Source organism: Phragmites australis, chromosome 1 (assembly GCF_958298935.1).
Source record: "Phragmites australis chromosome 1, lpPhrAust1.1, whole genome shotgun sequence".
NCBI classification, from domain to species: Eukaryota; Viridiplantae; Streptophyta; class Magnoliopsida; order Poales; family Poaceae; genus Phragmites; species Phragmites australis.
Window position 1 is genome coordinate 53,295,715 of NC_084921.1, and position 18,366 is coordinate 53,314,080.

The following is an 18,366-nucleotide window of genomic DNA, read 5'->3' on the forward strand; positions in this document are numbered from 1 at the left end:
TAAAATGAATCTCTGGAGCTCTTGCTTGCATTACTTCAGTGAACAAAGGTGACCGGTTTAGGACATTGATGTCATTGTTTGACCTGGGAACACCGAAAAATGCATGCCATATCCAAAGGTCATGTGAAGCAACAACTTCTAGCATGACGGTGGATACTCTTTGATGCCTACGGGTTTACTACCTTTGTCATGCCACTGGAAAACTTTTTCAATCCCAATGCATGTAATCTAGGCTTCCCAATATGCCAGGAAAACAACGAGCTTGACCTATATGAAGTAATTGTTGGATGTCTTTACTTGTGGGGCTTCTTAGATATTCTTGACCAAAATTTGCCTCAACCTGAGCTCGAATTTGTGCCTCGATTTGAGCTTCCATTGGATCATTGATTAAATCCAAAAAAAACTCTTGGATGTTACCAACCTGATCTTCAGGGACATTAGTCTAGGAGTTTGGTTCTATAGTTTGCTGGCTGAAATAGTATAGTGGAAAATATGTTTAGAAGTGGTCTGGACGTGGTGGACTGAATCCTCTATATATATAGGGGAGTTTTCAACAGCTAGCTCTTAACTGCCCCATTAAATATTTTCCCAACAGCTAACTCTCAACTGCTCTATTAAATGTGCCCTAGTAAATGCAATCTAATGTATGAATTTAGAAAAAAAGACAGAAATGTTCATTCCATACAATTCACATACATAATCATCAACAGAATAAGTAGTAAAGTACAAATTAAACTGGAGACTGGAAACCTACTTCTAGCAACACAATAAGTAGTAAAGTACAAATTAAGCTTCTCAAAGAAAAAACTCTCCAGCTAAGTAAGCCACCACTTGTTCATATCGTGCCTTTGCAATTTCATCAAAATCTGAAATATCTTTATCAATTAGTTGTAGGTACTTTTTCAATTTTTCATTCTTTGCCTTCTCTTTCTCAGCTGCAACCATTTCTTTGTCAGCTTCAGCTTGAACAAGTGCGGCATCAGCCATTTTTTCTGCAACAATCGACTTCTGCATTTGAAGTTCATTGAATTGCTGCAAATTTTCATCTATAAAGCTGTTGCCTTCTGAAAATTGTGACTTCCCTTTCACTTTGCCCTTCCTTTTGGCTTTCGCTAACTTCTGTCCCGGTGGTCTAAGAGTATCAGTGTCTTAAATTGAACAAGTGTAACCTTCTGATTCATTTAGCCTAGCTCTCTTGTACATTTCTTCAAGTGGGTAAGCTGTACCCCATTTAGGTTGGTCTTTCACCTGCCTCCACTAATGTTCAAAGGGAAATGACCTTTTCTTTTTCGCAACTGACATGTACTTTGCACGAACTTTCTCCATGAGCTGATCTTCAGATTGGCCGCTAGCATATGTTCTCTTCATCTCATTGTAGATTCCATTAAACTTGTTTACTAAAGGGATAGTCTTGGTCCAATGATTTTCGCGTTGTGTTGTTCTTCTTCTTTGCTCTTTGGGTGTATGCATGTTGTATTCATCTGCAACTTCCTTCCAATAGCGCTCATACTTCTTTGAATTGCCTTGAACTGAATCATTTGAATTTTTTAACTAAGAACTTACTAACCGTAGGTTCTGCTCTTCAGTCCAAAGTTGAGGCCCTGATTTCTTTTCATTATCATATGAGCTTCTCTCACTCTCCCCTGCAATCTGAATTACAGGACTTTGGGTGTTGGCTGCGCTCCGGACACTAGAGAAGCTGAAGCAATCAGGCTGCTCTCATCAACTCATGAACTGCTGCCTCCACTAGCTCCAAAGAAAGCCATGGATCCAACTACATATGATGGACCGTTGACTGCAAAGGCACCAATCACTCACTGTAGGTAGTTTTCCATACTGAGACCTCCATGATAGCTTGTTGGTGTGGAAGAGAAGTCTTGATAGCTTGATTGGCCTCCAAAGGGATTGAAATTGTGTGGGTAACCATGGAAATTCGAGGGCATCTATGGGGGTGGATACTTCATGGAATAGTGGTGTGGATGAAAATTGAGCTAATGTTGTAGGTTTGGATCATTTGGATCAGAACTAGTGTTAGAGTTGAGCAAATTTGTGAAACTTGGTGAAGAGTTCTCCATGTCTACATGATGTAGCTATGTGTTCTTCATTGGTTGTATGAATTTATACCGGAGTTTTATGAGACCGGTCTCTGTGACCGTTGATAAGTAAATGAGACCAACGACCATTCTTCAGCTGCTAGACGAAAAATCATTTTATATTTATCTGGCACCGGTGCATGTAGTTGCTCCGGCGCTAGCTTTTTTTTCAATCACCAGCACCTATAGTGATGAGCTTTGGTGCCTGATAGGGAATATTCCTTCAAACACCGTTTTCAAGCTCAAGCTGTGGCTACTCTAAGTAGCTGATGTGCATTGTTTGGAGTGATTAAGGAAAGTAAGCGAGCAATAGTACCTAATGATTAGACGTCCTCTGACGACAAAAGGCAATTTTTGATAATCTATGTGGAATAAGTGAATCTTGATCTGATTAAGGACTTGACGATAGTTGATTAGCAGTTCACGCCACACAATTCTGGAGCCGTCGCTTTTCTTGCTTCGTGAAGTTGTTGTACGTTTCTGCGAACTCCAGTCATTAACTCCCTTCGTTTTCTTCGCTTTTTACTGGAATCCTTCTCCGTTTTCTTGTCAGCGACTCGTATTCTTCGCTCTCGATCATCTGCCATTCTTTATCAACCTCGTTCGGAATTGGAAGTGGAAGCTAGGCCTTGGAGAATGCTTTCGAGTTCGTACACTGTTGCGACGTAGACGAGTCGTAGCATACCAGTGGCAAATATAGCCCGATCCAAGGGCAGAAACTGCATTCTTGTTTTAGTTATTTTCAAGATTGCATCTGCATCTGCGCAATAGCTATGTCGTTTGCTTCGACGTTAGCACCGGTAGGACAATTGTGTAGGGCAGATGCATGTTAGCATGTTCTTATCCACCGGCACATGGCATCAACATCTAGTACTACTGAAACTCCTGGTGCAAAACTCGTGCTTGCGTTTCTTTGCAAAATCTATCGTTTATTCGTTTTCCTTTTGTGTTCCCATTAGTATCTGTCGCTGTACGGTGACAGGTCATGGTGCAGTGAGAATATGTCACCGGCAAATCGTTTGGTGGCGCGCTCCACTTTGCAGTAGCAGAAGAAAAAACAGTAGTACCGTACAGGCACAACGTACTACACAAGTTAATATAGCCAATGCGACTTATGAAGACTGAATATAATTTGATCTCGAAAAGGAGCTACAAATTGATTAGAGGCAAAAATCGTGTTTCCTAAGTGTACTGGAAATCGCAGGCAGCCGGCGAAGTTAGCGGTGAGGTGTCTGGCTTCCGAAGGGGTTCGTCGGTTCCCAGGCTTAGATGAAAGGTCTTGGGAGGAGGTCGGCCAGACTACGGCGGTGGGCGGGGCAGGGAGATGACGGGGCGCCTCCAAGCATGGTGGCGCTGGTGGCGGGAGAGAGAAATCAACGGCCATGCACCACCGGGTTAGCTCGGCGCGGATGGCAATGGCACATCCGGAGGGGAGCTGCCGAAGATGGAAGAGTGCGAGCAGGGAAAGACAAACAGCGTTGCTGGAGCGTAACAGGGAGAACGTCGTCGCTGGAGACAAAACAGAGAACAAGAGGTTGAAGAAAGATTGTAAGATCTATCTCTAATAATATTTTCTTCATTTTATTTTCTTCTTGATTCACTTCTTCTTTATTTTTATGTTATTTATTTTCTCTTTAAAGGAATTTATGAATAGAAAGAGGGAATCTCAAGGTGAAAAAAATTAGAGAATCTTTTTGTGAATAGAAAAAAAAATGGTCAGAGCACTGAAAATAACAAAAAGCACTTTACGAAAGAAACAAAACTCGCCAAAAAAAAAAACTTTCAGTCCGTGCAAGTAATGGAGTGCTTGGAAGTGAACGAGCGTTCTATACGTTATGTTCGTCGTTTTCCACCAGCCGAAACAGCTATCAATTTTATCTTTTGTACGATCGCAAATCCGTCCAGTTTAGTTTGTTGCTAGGCTCAATCGTTTACGAGTTAGTTGGTCGCAAAAGCTTACTCTTATCCTTCACCAATCAGAAGTCAGAACACGGGAGGAACTAGTTCGTCGTTAGAGTAGCGATGATTGCAGCCCGGTTTGGTGGCAAAACGGCATCTTGATCTAAGGAATGCATTGCATGGTGACCAGGTTTCTACAAAAGCCGCCTCGCGGAGCGCCGAAAGGACGCCTTTCGGCTGTGCTGACTTTTCATGGACATGTGGAGGGACCAACCAGAACTCCCGCGACCAGCACGCCCTTCTTCGTCAGGAAACAAACAAGGCCGCGCTCAGCAACAACGCAACAGGTGATGGACCAACCTGGCAAACAGCCAGAACTCACCCAGACGTGGGCTCAAAACCCTCATCATTTTAGGTCAATTTTGTTTCCTTTATATTCTTGATTTTAAATTGTGGATTATAAATTGTAGAAGTTCAACTTGAGTAGATTATAGTTTATACCATAATTCAGATATATATTTACAAAACTTATTTTCAAAATCTAACTATTTATTTACAGAATCCACAATATACAATTTAGAATCTACAATCTAAATGTAAACAAACAGGGCATTAGCCTGTTAAGAGATTTGGAGAGAACCTAATAAAGGACTTTGACAGAAAGAGCAGCGCCCCACATAATCATTCAGAAAGTTAACGACAAAGCGGATCTCGGTTTTTTTGAGGTCCAGACATTTTTTGTCATGTCTTGTCGTTTTCGGCTGTACTGTGGCCCATCGGGCCTTCTTATCTATTAATATAACTGGCAGCTGTAACGCCGGTTCGTTAAAAAAATAGAAACAAACAAGCTTGGGAGTTTCTTATTCGGTATGCCAACTGACCTAACCTGAATGTTTTGGTTGGAGGCAAAGGTAGCGGTGAGATGGCAGCATGTGCAGGATGACAGTGGTAGACGCAGGGTATGTGATTGTTAGCAGCTCAGATATTCCGTCCAACAGTGAGGGATAGCAACGGGTGTGCAGATTTAGCCAAAATTCACCCGTCGCGAAACTTAAAGTGAAAACCTTCGAAACCCAGTAGGATAAAGGAGGAGCTGAGGAGGCGGATGAACGGTGGAGGGGGCGGCCGGGAGGTGGCGGTGTGGCTGGGCACAGAGGGGCAACTAAGAGCGGAGGGGCAGTCGGGCGGTGGTGGTAGATTCGTGGAAGGGCAGAGTGTCACATTCTAATTTTCAATTTTCTTAATTTTTTAAAAAAAATCAAGATTTGATTATAGATTAAAATTGGAATAGGAAAAACATATTTTCTAAATTTGTTCCTATGTATTCATGCTAGAAATAGGCATATAAGGTTTTATTTTTGAGTTTCTCTGGATTTTCTTGAATTTTAGTCTAGCTCATTTAGGATTTATTTGAGCTATATTTAATTTTAAAATATCAAATGTTTTCATAGTTAAAAATATTTTTATTTGGCTTCTAAATGTTTTCAAAGGCTTATCAGATTTTATAGAACTGTTAGGCTTCAATTTGTGTTTTATTTGGATTCTACTTGTTTATTTCATTTTCTGAACATTCCTAAAAATCAAAGAAAAACCTAAACTCATTTTGGCCTGTCCCAAGCCTCCGCCTGCCTATATATGTCTCCCGTGATCTCCTCGTGTTTTCCCATCAAGCAAGTCATCGAATCCAATGCATCTCGCCTAGATTCAATCGTCGCCGCCGCCATTAGCGCCACCCTCGGTCTATCTCGCCACCACGTCGTTCCAGTACCGTCCAGCCTCACCCAAGCCCACTAATAGAACTACCTACCTTTGCCAAAGCTCGTGCCACCATCGCCTTCGTCTCTTGACCACCGGAACTGCTTCCCTAATGTGGTTCAAGCCGTCCTGTCCCTGCGCTTCGTGAGTCTATCTGCAAAATCATCCACTTGACCCGTCGTTCTGGAGATCCTATCCCATCCGTGAGTCTACTTGCAAAAATGTGCATTATTAAGGGGGGAGGGGGCATTTGATTTTATGTTTTTGAGTTGTTGTTACTCTTTTGAGGTTTTTGAATTGTCTTTACCTCTCTTAGGCCTTTTACAACCTCCCTTATACTAAGTGGCATGTTTTTACTCTTTCTTAAGTTTTTGGTTACTTGGATGAGCCTATCTTCTTCAAACCAAAATCTTTGCATTTTGAGGTGTTGTCAATGCACTCATCAAGGGGGAGATTGAGAAACCAAGTTGAAATGTGTCTTGGTTTATATGTGATGAGTGATTAACAAAGTTGTTGATTTGGTTTGTTGAGTTCTGGATTGCTTAAGCTTGGTTTGAGCATTTTGATTATGGACTAATTGGGGTTAGAGTTAGAGAAATGTGTTTGCTTATCTCATGGTGTGCAGGTGATAGATGAAACTTGACGGTCAATGGCGGATGAATGGGGCTAAGCGTGTGCTTGGTGCCGGACGATCTAGGAGGCCGGGCGGAGTTGTTTCTTTCGGTGATTGTCTCTTTGTTTTATTCTTCGTTCAAGTTTCAAACTTTTATGTTCAAAGACACACGGAATAGTCTTGAATAGAGCCTATGGTTTATATTTTATCTCTTTCTCGTTTTATCTCTCTAAAGTTTATCCTTCCGTTTGTTCGTTTCTTAGGAGTGTTAGGTGAATAAAGAGTAGGTTATCTATTTCACAAAAAATTTGTAAGTCACACATTCAACTCCTCTATTCATCATTGTCGATCCTACATACACGATGTGATTAATTTGTAAGTCGCATATTCACCTCCTCTATTCATCATTGTCGATCCTACAAACACGATGTGATTCCTAGATGAGTATCATGATGACATTAAATCTATTGTTGCTGTTTAGAGACGTTCGAATTTGGATGTTGTTTGTGCATTGGCTCTTTTGCAGGAGGAAATCGCATATGTGAGCAAGCGCAAGAAGTTTAAGAAGCCTGATGCACCATACTTTTTGAAGCAATTGCCATGTGGGCCATTGCCTCTGCCACCGCCACCAAAGTTCGACAAGGCGGAGTACTCGAGTTCAGCGCAGGACAGGCACGGTCTAGATGCAACAAAAGCACAGACACCTAAGGACAAGATGGAAGCTCTGCGTGCCTACCATCGTGTCAGGGGTCTATGTCTGCGATATGCAGAGAAGTGGAGCCACGATCATCGATGCATGTCCACGGTTTTGTTGCACACTATGGAGGAGATATGGGAGCTATTCAATTGTGAAGACAATGAGTGCACATCGCAGGAGGGTGATCCGGTGGAAGGTACACTGATGGCAATTTTTGGCAATGCTGTCGATGCAGCGCAGTCACCCAGCACATTGAAAATGGCCGGCAAGATTTAGCACTTTGAGCTACTTGTTTTGATAGATTCAGGCATCTACCACTCTTTCATCAGTAGTCAAGTCACTGGTCAGTTACAAGGAGGCTCGAGTATGCAGTAGCAAATACGGGTCCAAGTAGCCAATGGTCAAGTTCTGGTGTGTGACAGAGAATTGCATCAAGTTCAGTGGTTTCTGGATGTGCATGAGTTTCAGTCTACTCTGAAAATTTTTCCATTACAAAATTATGATCTGGTGGTCAGAATGCATTGGTTGGCATGTTACAATCCTATGAAAGTGAATTGGGACCTTAAATGGATGCAGATTCCTTACAAAGGAATGACAATCACGTTGCAAGGCTTCTTCACTGAAGTGTCGGAGTGCACCGTCGTGCATGTCTTCATATTTTTGAATTGCCGGACAGTGAACATTAGTTAGTGTTTGGTCTGTCAGAAGAGATTTAGCACTTGATCAGCAAATACCTGGATACCACCCTCCAGAGCTTGTGATCACGTGATTCCTCTAGTACCTGGAGCTCGGTCGGTGAATGTACAACCTTATCGCTATGCCTCGACTCTGAAAACTGAGATTGAACATCAGATAACAGAAATGTTGGAGAACAGGGTGATTCAACCGAGCACAAACACCTTCTCATATTCGGTGGTTTTGGTGAAAAAGAAGGATGGAACGTGGCGTTTCTGCGTGGACTACATGCATCTCAATGCTCACTATGAAGATCAATTATACAGTGCCTGTCACTGACGAGTTCTTGGATGAACTTGCAAAGGTGTGCTTTTTTTCCAATTTAGATCATCGTGCTGGTTATCATCAGATCCGATTGGCGTTAGGAGAGGAGCATAAGATGACATTCCAAACACACGACAACCACTTCGAGTTCAAGGTAATGGCATTCTGACTCGCGGGCACACCAGCTACATTCGATGGTGCCATGCATGTTACTCTAGCTCCCTTGTATCGCAAGAGCGTGTTGGTATTTTTCGATGATATCTTGATATACAGCTGCACATGGGAATCTCATCTGGTTCACTTGGAAGAGTTCCTGCAATTGCTACAGAAAAATCATTGGCAAATCAGGCTTAGTAAGTGTGCCTTCAGTAAACAGAAAATTGCTCATTTGGGTCATGTGATTAGAAATCAAGGCATGGCCACTGATGAAACTAATATTGCCGCTATCAAGTTCTGGCATGTACCTGCTAATGCAAAAGAATTGCGCAGCTTCTTGGGCTTAGCGGCTATTGCAGGAAATTCGTCAGGAATTTTGGGGTAATTAGCCAGCCGCTATTCCATCTCTTTAAGAAAAATGCAGTGTTCACTTGGATATCTGATCACCTAACAGCATTCCAGACCGTAAAAGAAGCTTTGTGTTCGACACCCGTGTTAGCGCTCCCTAATTTTTCTAAGCCTTTCGGTATTGAGACCAATGCTTCTGATTATGGTGTGGATGATTGCTATTACAGGAAGGTCATCCGCTTGCATTTGTCAGCAAGGCACTTGAACCCCGAACCCGTGGACCGTTGACTTACGAAACATAGTATTTAGCCAAATTGATTGCTGTTGAGAAATGGAGATCTTATCTATAGCATGCCGAGTTTCTGATCTACGCTGATCAATGAAGTTTTGTTCAGTTGAATGAGCAGCGCCTCCATACACAATGGCCGCAGAAGGTGTTCACTAAGTTGTTGTGCTTGCAATATTGCATTGTGTATAAAAAGGGCGTCGATAACAAAGTTGTCGATGCGCTATCTTGGCGACCTGCATCTGTCGTGCCCCTGATGGATATGTCGGGTTGGAGCCCCCAATGGGTAGAAGAGGTGGTACAAAGCTATGGTGATGACCCATATGCCCAACAGGTGTTAAGTAAACTTGCTATCTCACCATCTACCGCTGGTAAATTTCGGTTACAGTCTGGACTCATCAGACACAAGGGCAGAGTGTGGCTTGGCAACAACAAGCATCTGCAATAGAAGGTGATTTTAGCGATGCATGGCAGTGCCATTGGGGGCACTCAAGATTTCATGTTACTTATCGAAAGATCAAGAAGCTGTTTTTTGGGAAGGCATGAAGCTGGTTTCAAGATGAACTCAACCTCAAAAAGGCCACTCCATATTGAATTAGGGCTCTTAGCCATTGAGACCTCCACTCGCAAAATCAGCAGTTTGTGGCATCTTGTACTGTGTGCCAGCAAGCAAAGCCTGACAGATATCGTTACCCAGGGTTGCTACAACCATTGCCTCTTCCTAAACAAGCTTGGCAGATTATATCGATGGATTTCATCGAAGGATTGCCCTAATCCAATTTGGCTACTTGCATCATGTGGTAGTTGATAAGTTCTCTAGGTATACTCACTTTTTGCCCTTATCTCATCATTCACGGCTGCCAAGGTTGCTCGAGTTTTCCTAGATAACATATACAAGCTACACGGTATGCCTGAATCTATTATTTCAGATAGAGATAAGATTTTCACTAGTGTGTTTTGGTAAGAGTTGTTCAGACTTACGGGGTACCCTATTGCGCATGAGCACTTCTTACCACCCGCAGACGGATGGCTAGATCGAGCGCACAAATCAGTGTTTAGAAACATTTTTGCATTGTTTCCTGCATGCCTGTCCTAGCAAATGGTACTCCTAGTTACCACTGGTAGAATTTTGGTATAACACATGCTATCATTTAGCTCTCGGAAGATCACCATTTGAGGTATTGTATGGGTACTCTCCAAGACACTTTGATATTGATGATACTGCTGCTTGTACATCAATAGATCTAAAGGAGTGGCTGCGTGAACATGAGCTGATGTCCAAGCTTGTTCAGCAACATTTGTCCTGCGCGCAGCAGTGTATGAAGAATCAGGTAGACAAACTAAGGTCAGAACTATCTTTTCAAGTTGATGATCTAGTTTTTCTGAAATTGCAGTTGTATGTGTAGCCATCGGTGGCAACCAACGCCAATCAGAAGCTTGCATTCCGATTTTATGGTCCATATCATATTCTGCCCAAGGTGGGCAGTGTGGCTTACAAGTTGGAACTCTCAACTTCTTCTTCCATCCATCGGTGTTTCACGTTTCCCAGCTCAAGAAAGCAATTGGTGCCAAGCGTTTTGTCGTTGCATCCCTTCCTACTGACCAATCTGGTATGCAGATTCCATTGTAGGTATTGGACCACAGACTGATCACGCGTGGGGCATCGACTGTCGCTCAAGCTTTGATTCATTGGTTTGGCATAGCCAAGGATATGGCAATCTGGGAAGACATTAAAGCTTTGCGTCAACGCTTTCCACAGGCACTTGCTTAGGGGCAAGCGGGTTTACAAGTAGGGAGAGATGTTAGCAGCAGATACTCTGTTCAGCAGTGCAGCTACTCCATCCGACAACACAAGCTAGCCAGCTCAGGACAAACAACCTGTTTGAATGAGGAAGGGTAATAGTCGTGTGAGTGGTCGTGAATGGGTTAATTAGACTCGTGATTAGCTTAAGAAGTGTTTTGGGCTCAGGCCAGCTGCAACCGGCAATATATAAGCCGATGAGACTTGGTGAAGGGGTATGAAAAACCAGATGAACATTCTATCTACTCCTCCTGTTCTTCAGCCGACAACTATTTCTTCTATGAATCCCCACCATCTTCCTCTAAATTCCCTACCGCTGCTAACAGTGATCCGAACTCCGATGGTGTACCTGGGACGGATGATCGTCGTCAACCAAACCCAAATATCTACCCAGACTCCTGGAATATCCGGCAGTAGAATCTAGTAAAAGGCAACGACTGGCTGTGGCCGTGCCACGGCTATCCCCTCCACATCCACGCTTGGGTTCAATCCGGTTCTTGAAATCATGATGGCCGCGTCGCACCGTGGAAGCAAAGTTTATAGGAACTGATCCTACAAAAGATTCTCTTACTTGTGCTGATATGTGTTCATTCTCCCTCTCTGCTTCTCAATTCATCCATTAAATAAAAAATAAATAGTAGATAAAGTCTTACCGAGTTTTTCTAAATAGTATGCTATAAAATTTACTTGTTACACCGCACCACCACTCGTACATGCGCAAGTTACGTGATACGCGCCGCAGCAGCCACGCGGCTGGCCCGCGTGCTCTCTCGTCGGGACTCAAAGAGACTCGCGGCACTGCCAATGAGACTCGTCGGGACTCGAGATCTCGCGCGCCGCTTGCCCGCCCCGCACGGCCGCACCCCGGCGCCCCAAGCCCCCAAGGATCCTCCTCTCCTAAGCAGCAGGCAGCAGCGCCGGGCGGGCTCGGGCGCGTGCGTCGGCTTGGGAACGGCAGCGCGGCCGAGTCGTGGGCGCAGCACTAGACACCAGGCCTCTTTTCGGCCTTTGCCGCGGAAAATGGGCCTCCGTCTTGATCAGGCCTCCAGAAAGTGTCTTTTCTTCTCGGGACGGCGTACTCACATGCTACCAGAAAGTGAAGACCTATGGGCCTCGTGCATTCAGTACACTAAAACGCGATACCAAAAGCTCGTCGTGCATAACTTGTAGCCCACATACTACCGTCAACTTTGTTTGGTTGCGCTTCTTCACCAATACATATTTTTTTCGAGAGCATCAACGCATCACATAATCACAAGGGTTTTTGCCCCCAATAAAGAGTTCACAAAATGAAAGGCAACTAGAGTAGTATATATAATGCTTAGCACTTTTTTGACGGAAATGAATGAATTGATGAGCACTACCACCCTAGTTTAAGAATTCAGTCAGCTACAACGCAAACTATATATACAGACAACGAACCAAAGCCGTGCCCTTTCACTGCCAAGTGAGCATTCGAGATCTCTCTTCTTCTTTTTTTTTTTTTGGCTCCGAGGGCTTCCCTGCTGCCAGGGCGAACCTAGTTAGATGCACTCTGATGCACTGGTATCAGGATAAATTAAATTTTTTATAGTAATTATTTTATTTTTTACTATATGTGCATTAAAGTAAATTAAACTATATAAGTAATATTAATTGTAGATTCTATATTTGGTATCATAATTATTTAATTTCTAGCTTCACCCTACGGCGTAGAATGTTATTATATATATTTTCCATCATTCAGCATGACTAAAACGACGAATGATAGCTAAGTTATTCACGCTTTATATCCTACTTTAAGTTCGGCGTGGCATTGCCGCACCCAATGGTCTGTGGCCACATCAGGTGCCCTGCAGTTGTCGTGTTCTATTGATATTAGTCGGATCATTGAGGTCTCGAGTCTACGCATTGGGTCTTTTATTTACTGAAGTCTTATAATTTCTGATATTCAATAGCATTATTAGTTATACTCTTCAATCTCATGTTTTCTATCATTTTTATACTATGAACATAGTTCTACAAGAGTGATTTATAATAGCTGCAATTATTACTTATGATTTTATACAGTTTCCTATAACAGATAGTATTTATCAAATGTCTTGAACCACTTTGTATCTGAAAAATGCATTATAATTTTATCACGGGATTATCATGCAGATAAATAAACTTCGGTCAAAGTAATACTCTAAAGTTTAACATAGTTGACACCCATCCGTAGTAACATAAAAACAAAGTTTGTCAGAATTTCTATTAAAAAAGAAGTCTGCCAAAACGTCATTTAATTTATTTGGTTCATAGTTGGTCAATGAAATCTTGTAGAAATGTCATATTAACTCAACATGTATTATTTGAACTACTTTGTATCTAAAAATGCCTTATAACTGTATCAAAGGATCATTAAGCAGAAAAATAAACTTCGGTCAAAGTAGTGTTCTAAAGTTTTTCACAACTTATATGTTCATATTTTAATATGACTTTTATTACCACTGAATATGAAACTCTGTTGAGCACCGAGATACCTGTGTGAGGAGGGGAGTGATCAAGGAAGAGACGTAGGTATGAAGATACAAACATTTAATTCAGAGTTGGTGGAATAAGTTTTGTATTGTACCATAGAAAACATTTATGAATTTTGTAATGATAACACAACTCAATTATTCACTCACCTTTAAAAGCATGGCATTCTCTTACTGCATTTCAGTCTTTTCCCCAATTATCCTTATCTAATTCCTCTATCAATGCATTAAAATTATTTACATCTCTGTATGGTAAAATGAATATGAACATAAAAAATAACACATCTGTAGGTGCAATCTTGTTACTGGTTGAGCAATCAGGGTGCGTAAATTGAGTTTGAATATCATGATAAAAATTATTATAGGAGTACACATAGCGTTCTCTTAGAATACAAAAATCAGGAGAAAACTATAATACAATAGGTTGAGATAGTTGCGAAATGCCTTGTATAGAAGATTCTGACGATGATAGATTTGAGGATTTTGTGGAAGAAGTAGTAGTTGGAACTTCACAAACCTTGAGGTAGCGTTCTTTTATTTATCCAAAGAATTGGTAGAAATTTTTGGGATTTCTCTCTTTGAAGTAGTAGGTTCTGTAGCATCTTTATCCTCATAAAATTCACAAGCTGCATTTCTTTAACTTGCATTCAAAGAGGTTACAAAGGGTGTTTTGCTGTCTTTGAGTTTTAGAAAAAAAAAAGAAAATTTTGTTGATACGCTTTTGCCAAAAAAATTCAGGTAAAACTATCAAATTTATAGAATAAATATATTTGTGTTAGTTTAAAATTAGATATACGAATTTGAAGAAGAAAATAACAATTCTGAAGTAAAGATTTCAAATTGCTGATGCGTTCTTTGGAAAGGGCATGCTAAACATCTTCTATCTCTCTTTAGTTTTTTATACTCACTATTATATTAACTAATAGTACCAGATGTGATATGGTATAACGATGAAAAGACATAGGATTTGATAAATTCTTAATAGTGTGGACCATTTGACCATAGCATCAGCCAAAAATACTTAAGGACATGCTTCATAATTAGATTGGAACTAAAGCAAGAATTAAAAATTCAGGATCAAATTACCTCAACATTGCTGATGTAGCCTATGTTCAATCAGATTTTATGTGACCTCCCATATATACCTTAAAGGTAGTTTGTGCATCCATCTTAGAGATCAAAGCTGAAGTTGCCGCTCGTATTTTGCTTATGAAACAACATTTAGATAAGGGGAAAATGCATCAATTCTTCTATGTGGCATTTTTTGGAGTGCTAATCTTTTAGTTGCTATATTAGCGTTGCATTCACAATTTAAATAATAGTATGATCATAAACAAACGTATTATGCCATCCCAATCTTTGAACTTTAACAAAGCTCAGAAAGCAAGTACATGATAGTTGCATCATAGGTCACTCCATACGTACTAAGACCAATATGGTCTAGGTATATATTCTTTTGGGTTTCTAACAATGCATATATGTATTGCTAAAGGGGTGTTCCTCTTGTAGTGATCAATAGGTACACAGGTGTATGTAAGTCCAAAACTTGTGAATAGTTAAAAAAGATTTAATATTTGCTCTTAGTACCACACAATCAGTGGCATAATTAAATTCTGCATAGCCAAAAGAAAATCTTAGCACAAGCAGGTCTACTACTATAAGTTGTTGATAAATCCTGATATATAATATGATGTTGATCTTTTCTGCCTTTACACGTGCAAACACGCCCATCCAGCCAAAGCGCGACATGATGGTGGCCGCAACATGGATTTTTCCTCCTTTTGCAGCGCCACGGCGCATGGACGCGACTGCCATCGTAGACGAACAGGTGCATGGGCGAGATCCGCCACCACCTCGATCGACTAATAACAATTTTCCTACCGAGCTTGTGTGACAGGGAAAGGGTGAGGAGAATGCTCTGGAAATCCCCTGTTGACTTTGTCATTGAGGGTCCTCTCAACCCTACCCCGATGGAGGAGGTGGATGGTCCAAGCGACGGAGGAAGATACCAGTCGAGGAGGCCTTGACGCTCGCATTCTATTTAGACTTCTTCTAATTAACCACACTATCTACTATTCTTTTTTATTCCTCCCAGCTGCTACTATTGCTGGTCTACATGATATGTATCTCGATCCAGTTGATAAGCAGTGTATGTGGTATCTTCTCATCTCCCTGCTAGTGTTATTTGTCATGCATGTTTATGGTCGTGACTTAATCAAATTGCTTTATTAGTATCCATGAAGTTGTGATGCCAGTGACCCTCTCTTGTGCGCCTAGGTGCCGCTGCCGGGGGCAACCTATGCAAGCCCAGCAGGCTTCGCGGTAGTTGGTCGAGCGTCTTCAGTAAAGAAGATGCTTTCGCATATGATTTTTTTGTTGGACTTTGGGTGTTCAAATAGCACTGCAAGATTTGGGAGCTTGTTGTATCTGCGATTAGTAAATACATGTTTTTTTCTTTTCATAGAAATCTTTTATCTTCATGACTGATGTTCATATTCTTCTGTCCCGAAAAAGAAAAGTTCATATGCCGTGGATCTCTGCTATCCAAAGGTTTCCTTTTTTGTGTTGCCAGTGCCCTAATCCAGGAAGAGTTTGAGTGCCTTGGTCTGAAAGGACAATGATATCGCCTAGAGTGGAGGTAAATAGGTATTTTTACAAAAATCTGTCTCCTTTTATCGTTGACCTAAACTTGCAGCAGAAAATAAACTAACAGATTTTTCACAAGTGAAAATCCTAAATATGCTAGACCCAACTAGTACACAATCACTCTAAATAAGTTATAATCCTAGGGCGACCAAGATTCAAAACTAGCAAAAGATATGTAAGAAAACTCCAGCTGAAAATCCTGAAAATATTGTTCACCAGATGTTTCGGGTTCACTCCAGAGCCTCCGAGTTCAAATCTGATTATACAGAATTCGGACCTTCTGGGTTAAATTTGGAACATACGGGTTTAGTTGAGAATGAACTCAAAACTGAAATTAAAGGACGTCCAAGGAGTTCTAGCTCAAACTAAGTAAAGTAGTGTATTCCAAATAATGATTGTAAGTAGATCCACAGAGAACCTACAATCAATTTCACACGAGCAAGTAGATCGAGCAATATGCATAAATGTTGAGCAAGAACTTAAGAATATTGATACAAGAGAGGAGACACAAGATTTATTTTTGAAGTTCGGACATTTCCTCTAGAGGTTCCTACGTCTCTATTAAGGGGCTCAGTCATACTTGATCTGGATCTCTCTCAACCCTTTTCCTCTCCAAGCTCCGTCACACTTGACCTTGGGTTTCTACTCTTGATTTCTTCCCTTCTAAAGGCAAAATTGAAGCATTCACAAACTTCCCACAGCACACCATAACCATAGGTGCTTGCCGGCGACGCCTAGCCGCCTAAGAGTAACAAACACGATGATGAATTTCTTGCCGATGAACCCGAGTGCTCAAGATTGGAGATACGCTCGCTTGCACTCAAACTTGCCATCTCTCAACCCAACTCATTTTTCTTCTCAAATCACACACTAGATTGGAGTGGGAGAAAGTTCTTTTGTCTCTAGAAGGTTTTTCTTTTGTGTCTAAATAGTAGCAAATAAGGGTGGGGGTGAGGGATTATTTATACCATTCCCCTAAAATCTAGCAGTTACATAGCTTTTTATTGATCTGGAGTATCCGGGTTAACCCAAAGACTACGGGTTGACACTTTAACACATAACCGAGAGCTCTGTCTAGAACCAAACTCGGAGAGTCCGGATGACTGACAGATCCTGGAGTATCTGGGTCAACCCGAATACTTTGGGTAAAACAAAAAAGCCCTAACCGAACACCCCATGCAGGAGTTGAACATAAAGACTCCAGCTGACACATAAGAATCCGGAGTGTCCAGGTCAGCCTAGAGACTTCGGGTACAGACTAAGACTTATAACTCCCTAGTGTTCGTGGGGTGATTTGTGTCTCTCTTCTTTGGTCTAAATGGATACTTTGAGCATTGAGACATCTTCAAGTCTATGTATACCAGAGATGGCCAAATGGGCCACTCGGGCCGGCCCGGCTACGACACAACCCAATTGGCCCAGCTACTGTAACGGGCCATGCCGTGTAGGCCCGCGTGCCGCTCCCTCGGCCCACGGCACGGCCCATCTGCCATCGTGTCGTGCCGGGTCGGCCCGGGCACTGTTGCGGCACGGTTGGCCCAGTGACTCGGCGGGCACGGCTGGCGGCGAGGCGGGGCGGCCGGCGATGGGGTGAGGAGGCCGGGGGCGCGGTGGAAGGGCGAAGCGGGGTGGCCGGGCGGAGCGGGGCGGCCAGGCGGCAGAGTGGGGAGGTCGGGGACGAGGCGATCGGGCGGCGGGGTGGGGAGGCTGGGGATGAGGCAACACAATGGTGGGGCAGAGCGGGGCGGCCGGGCGGGGAGGTTGGGGGCAGGGCGACGGGGCGGCATGACGGTGGGGCGGAGCAGGGCGGCCGGGCGGCCGGGCGACTGGGCGGGGAGGTCGGGGGAGGAGCGGCTGGCGACGGAGTGGGGAGGCTGGGGGCGGGGCGGCACGGCGGCCGAGCGGGGAGGCCGGGGATGGGGTAGGCCGAGCCCGTGCTGACTCGTGCAGGGCCGTGCCCGTGCCGGCCCGCCGTGCCGAGGCATCAGCCCAGGCACGGTCCGGCCCACCTACCATTGGGTCGTGCTGTGCCTGGGCCGTGCCTACAGTGCCGTGCCTTGGGCCGGCCCAGTAGGCACGGCCCAGTTGGCCATCTTTAATCTATACGCATCCCTCTTGATAGTGCAGTATAAATATACTCAATTTCAAGGATAAAACACATTTGAATCACAATAAGCCTTTGAATACCTTCAAGTACCGCTCCTTTCCTTCAAACTTAGAGGTTTGGCAACTTTTATATCATCGCCACTCTATTTCTTCTTGATTCTTTATGTGATTGATGCAAATCACTTGTAGCTTCTCATAGCCTCCCACGGTATTAGCGCAAAGCCTTCACTCGCTCTTCACCACTGCCTTGGTCCTTCATCGCCAAGCCATTTAATTGCCCTTCACCACGGATAGTCTATCGTAGCCTAGTCTTACTTGCTCTTCACTGTCTTGCCATAGAAAAACCACTTTGTATTCAATATCTTCAAAGAATTCACTTTATCATATATAGAGTCCACTCTTATTCTTCACTCTTAGTATATATGATTTCACTTCAACTTATGCCTTCTTATGGATTCTACCCTAACGC

At 42.8% G+C, this 18,366-nt stretch overlaps 1 protein-coding gene across 1 annotated transcript; it reads right to left on the minus strand.

Moving 5' to 3' along the window:
• Positions 1-17,188: 17,188 nt before the first annotated feature.
• On the minus strand, positions 17,189-17,776 carry LOC133886224 (vegetative cell wall protein gp1-like). The gene has a single exon (XM_062325955.1). It carries the CDS (start codon positions 17,774-17,776, stop codon positions 17,189-17,191), a length of 588 nt encoding a protein of 195 aa, XP_062181939.1.
• Positions 17,777-18,366: the final 590 nt, after the last annotated feature.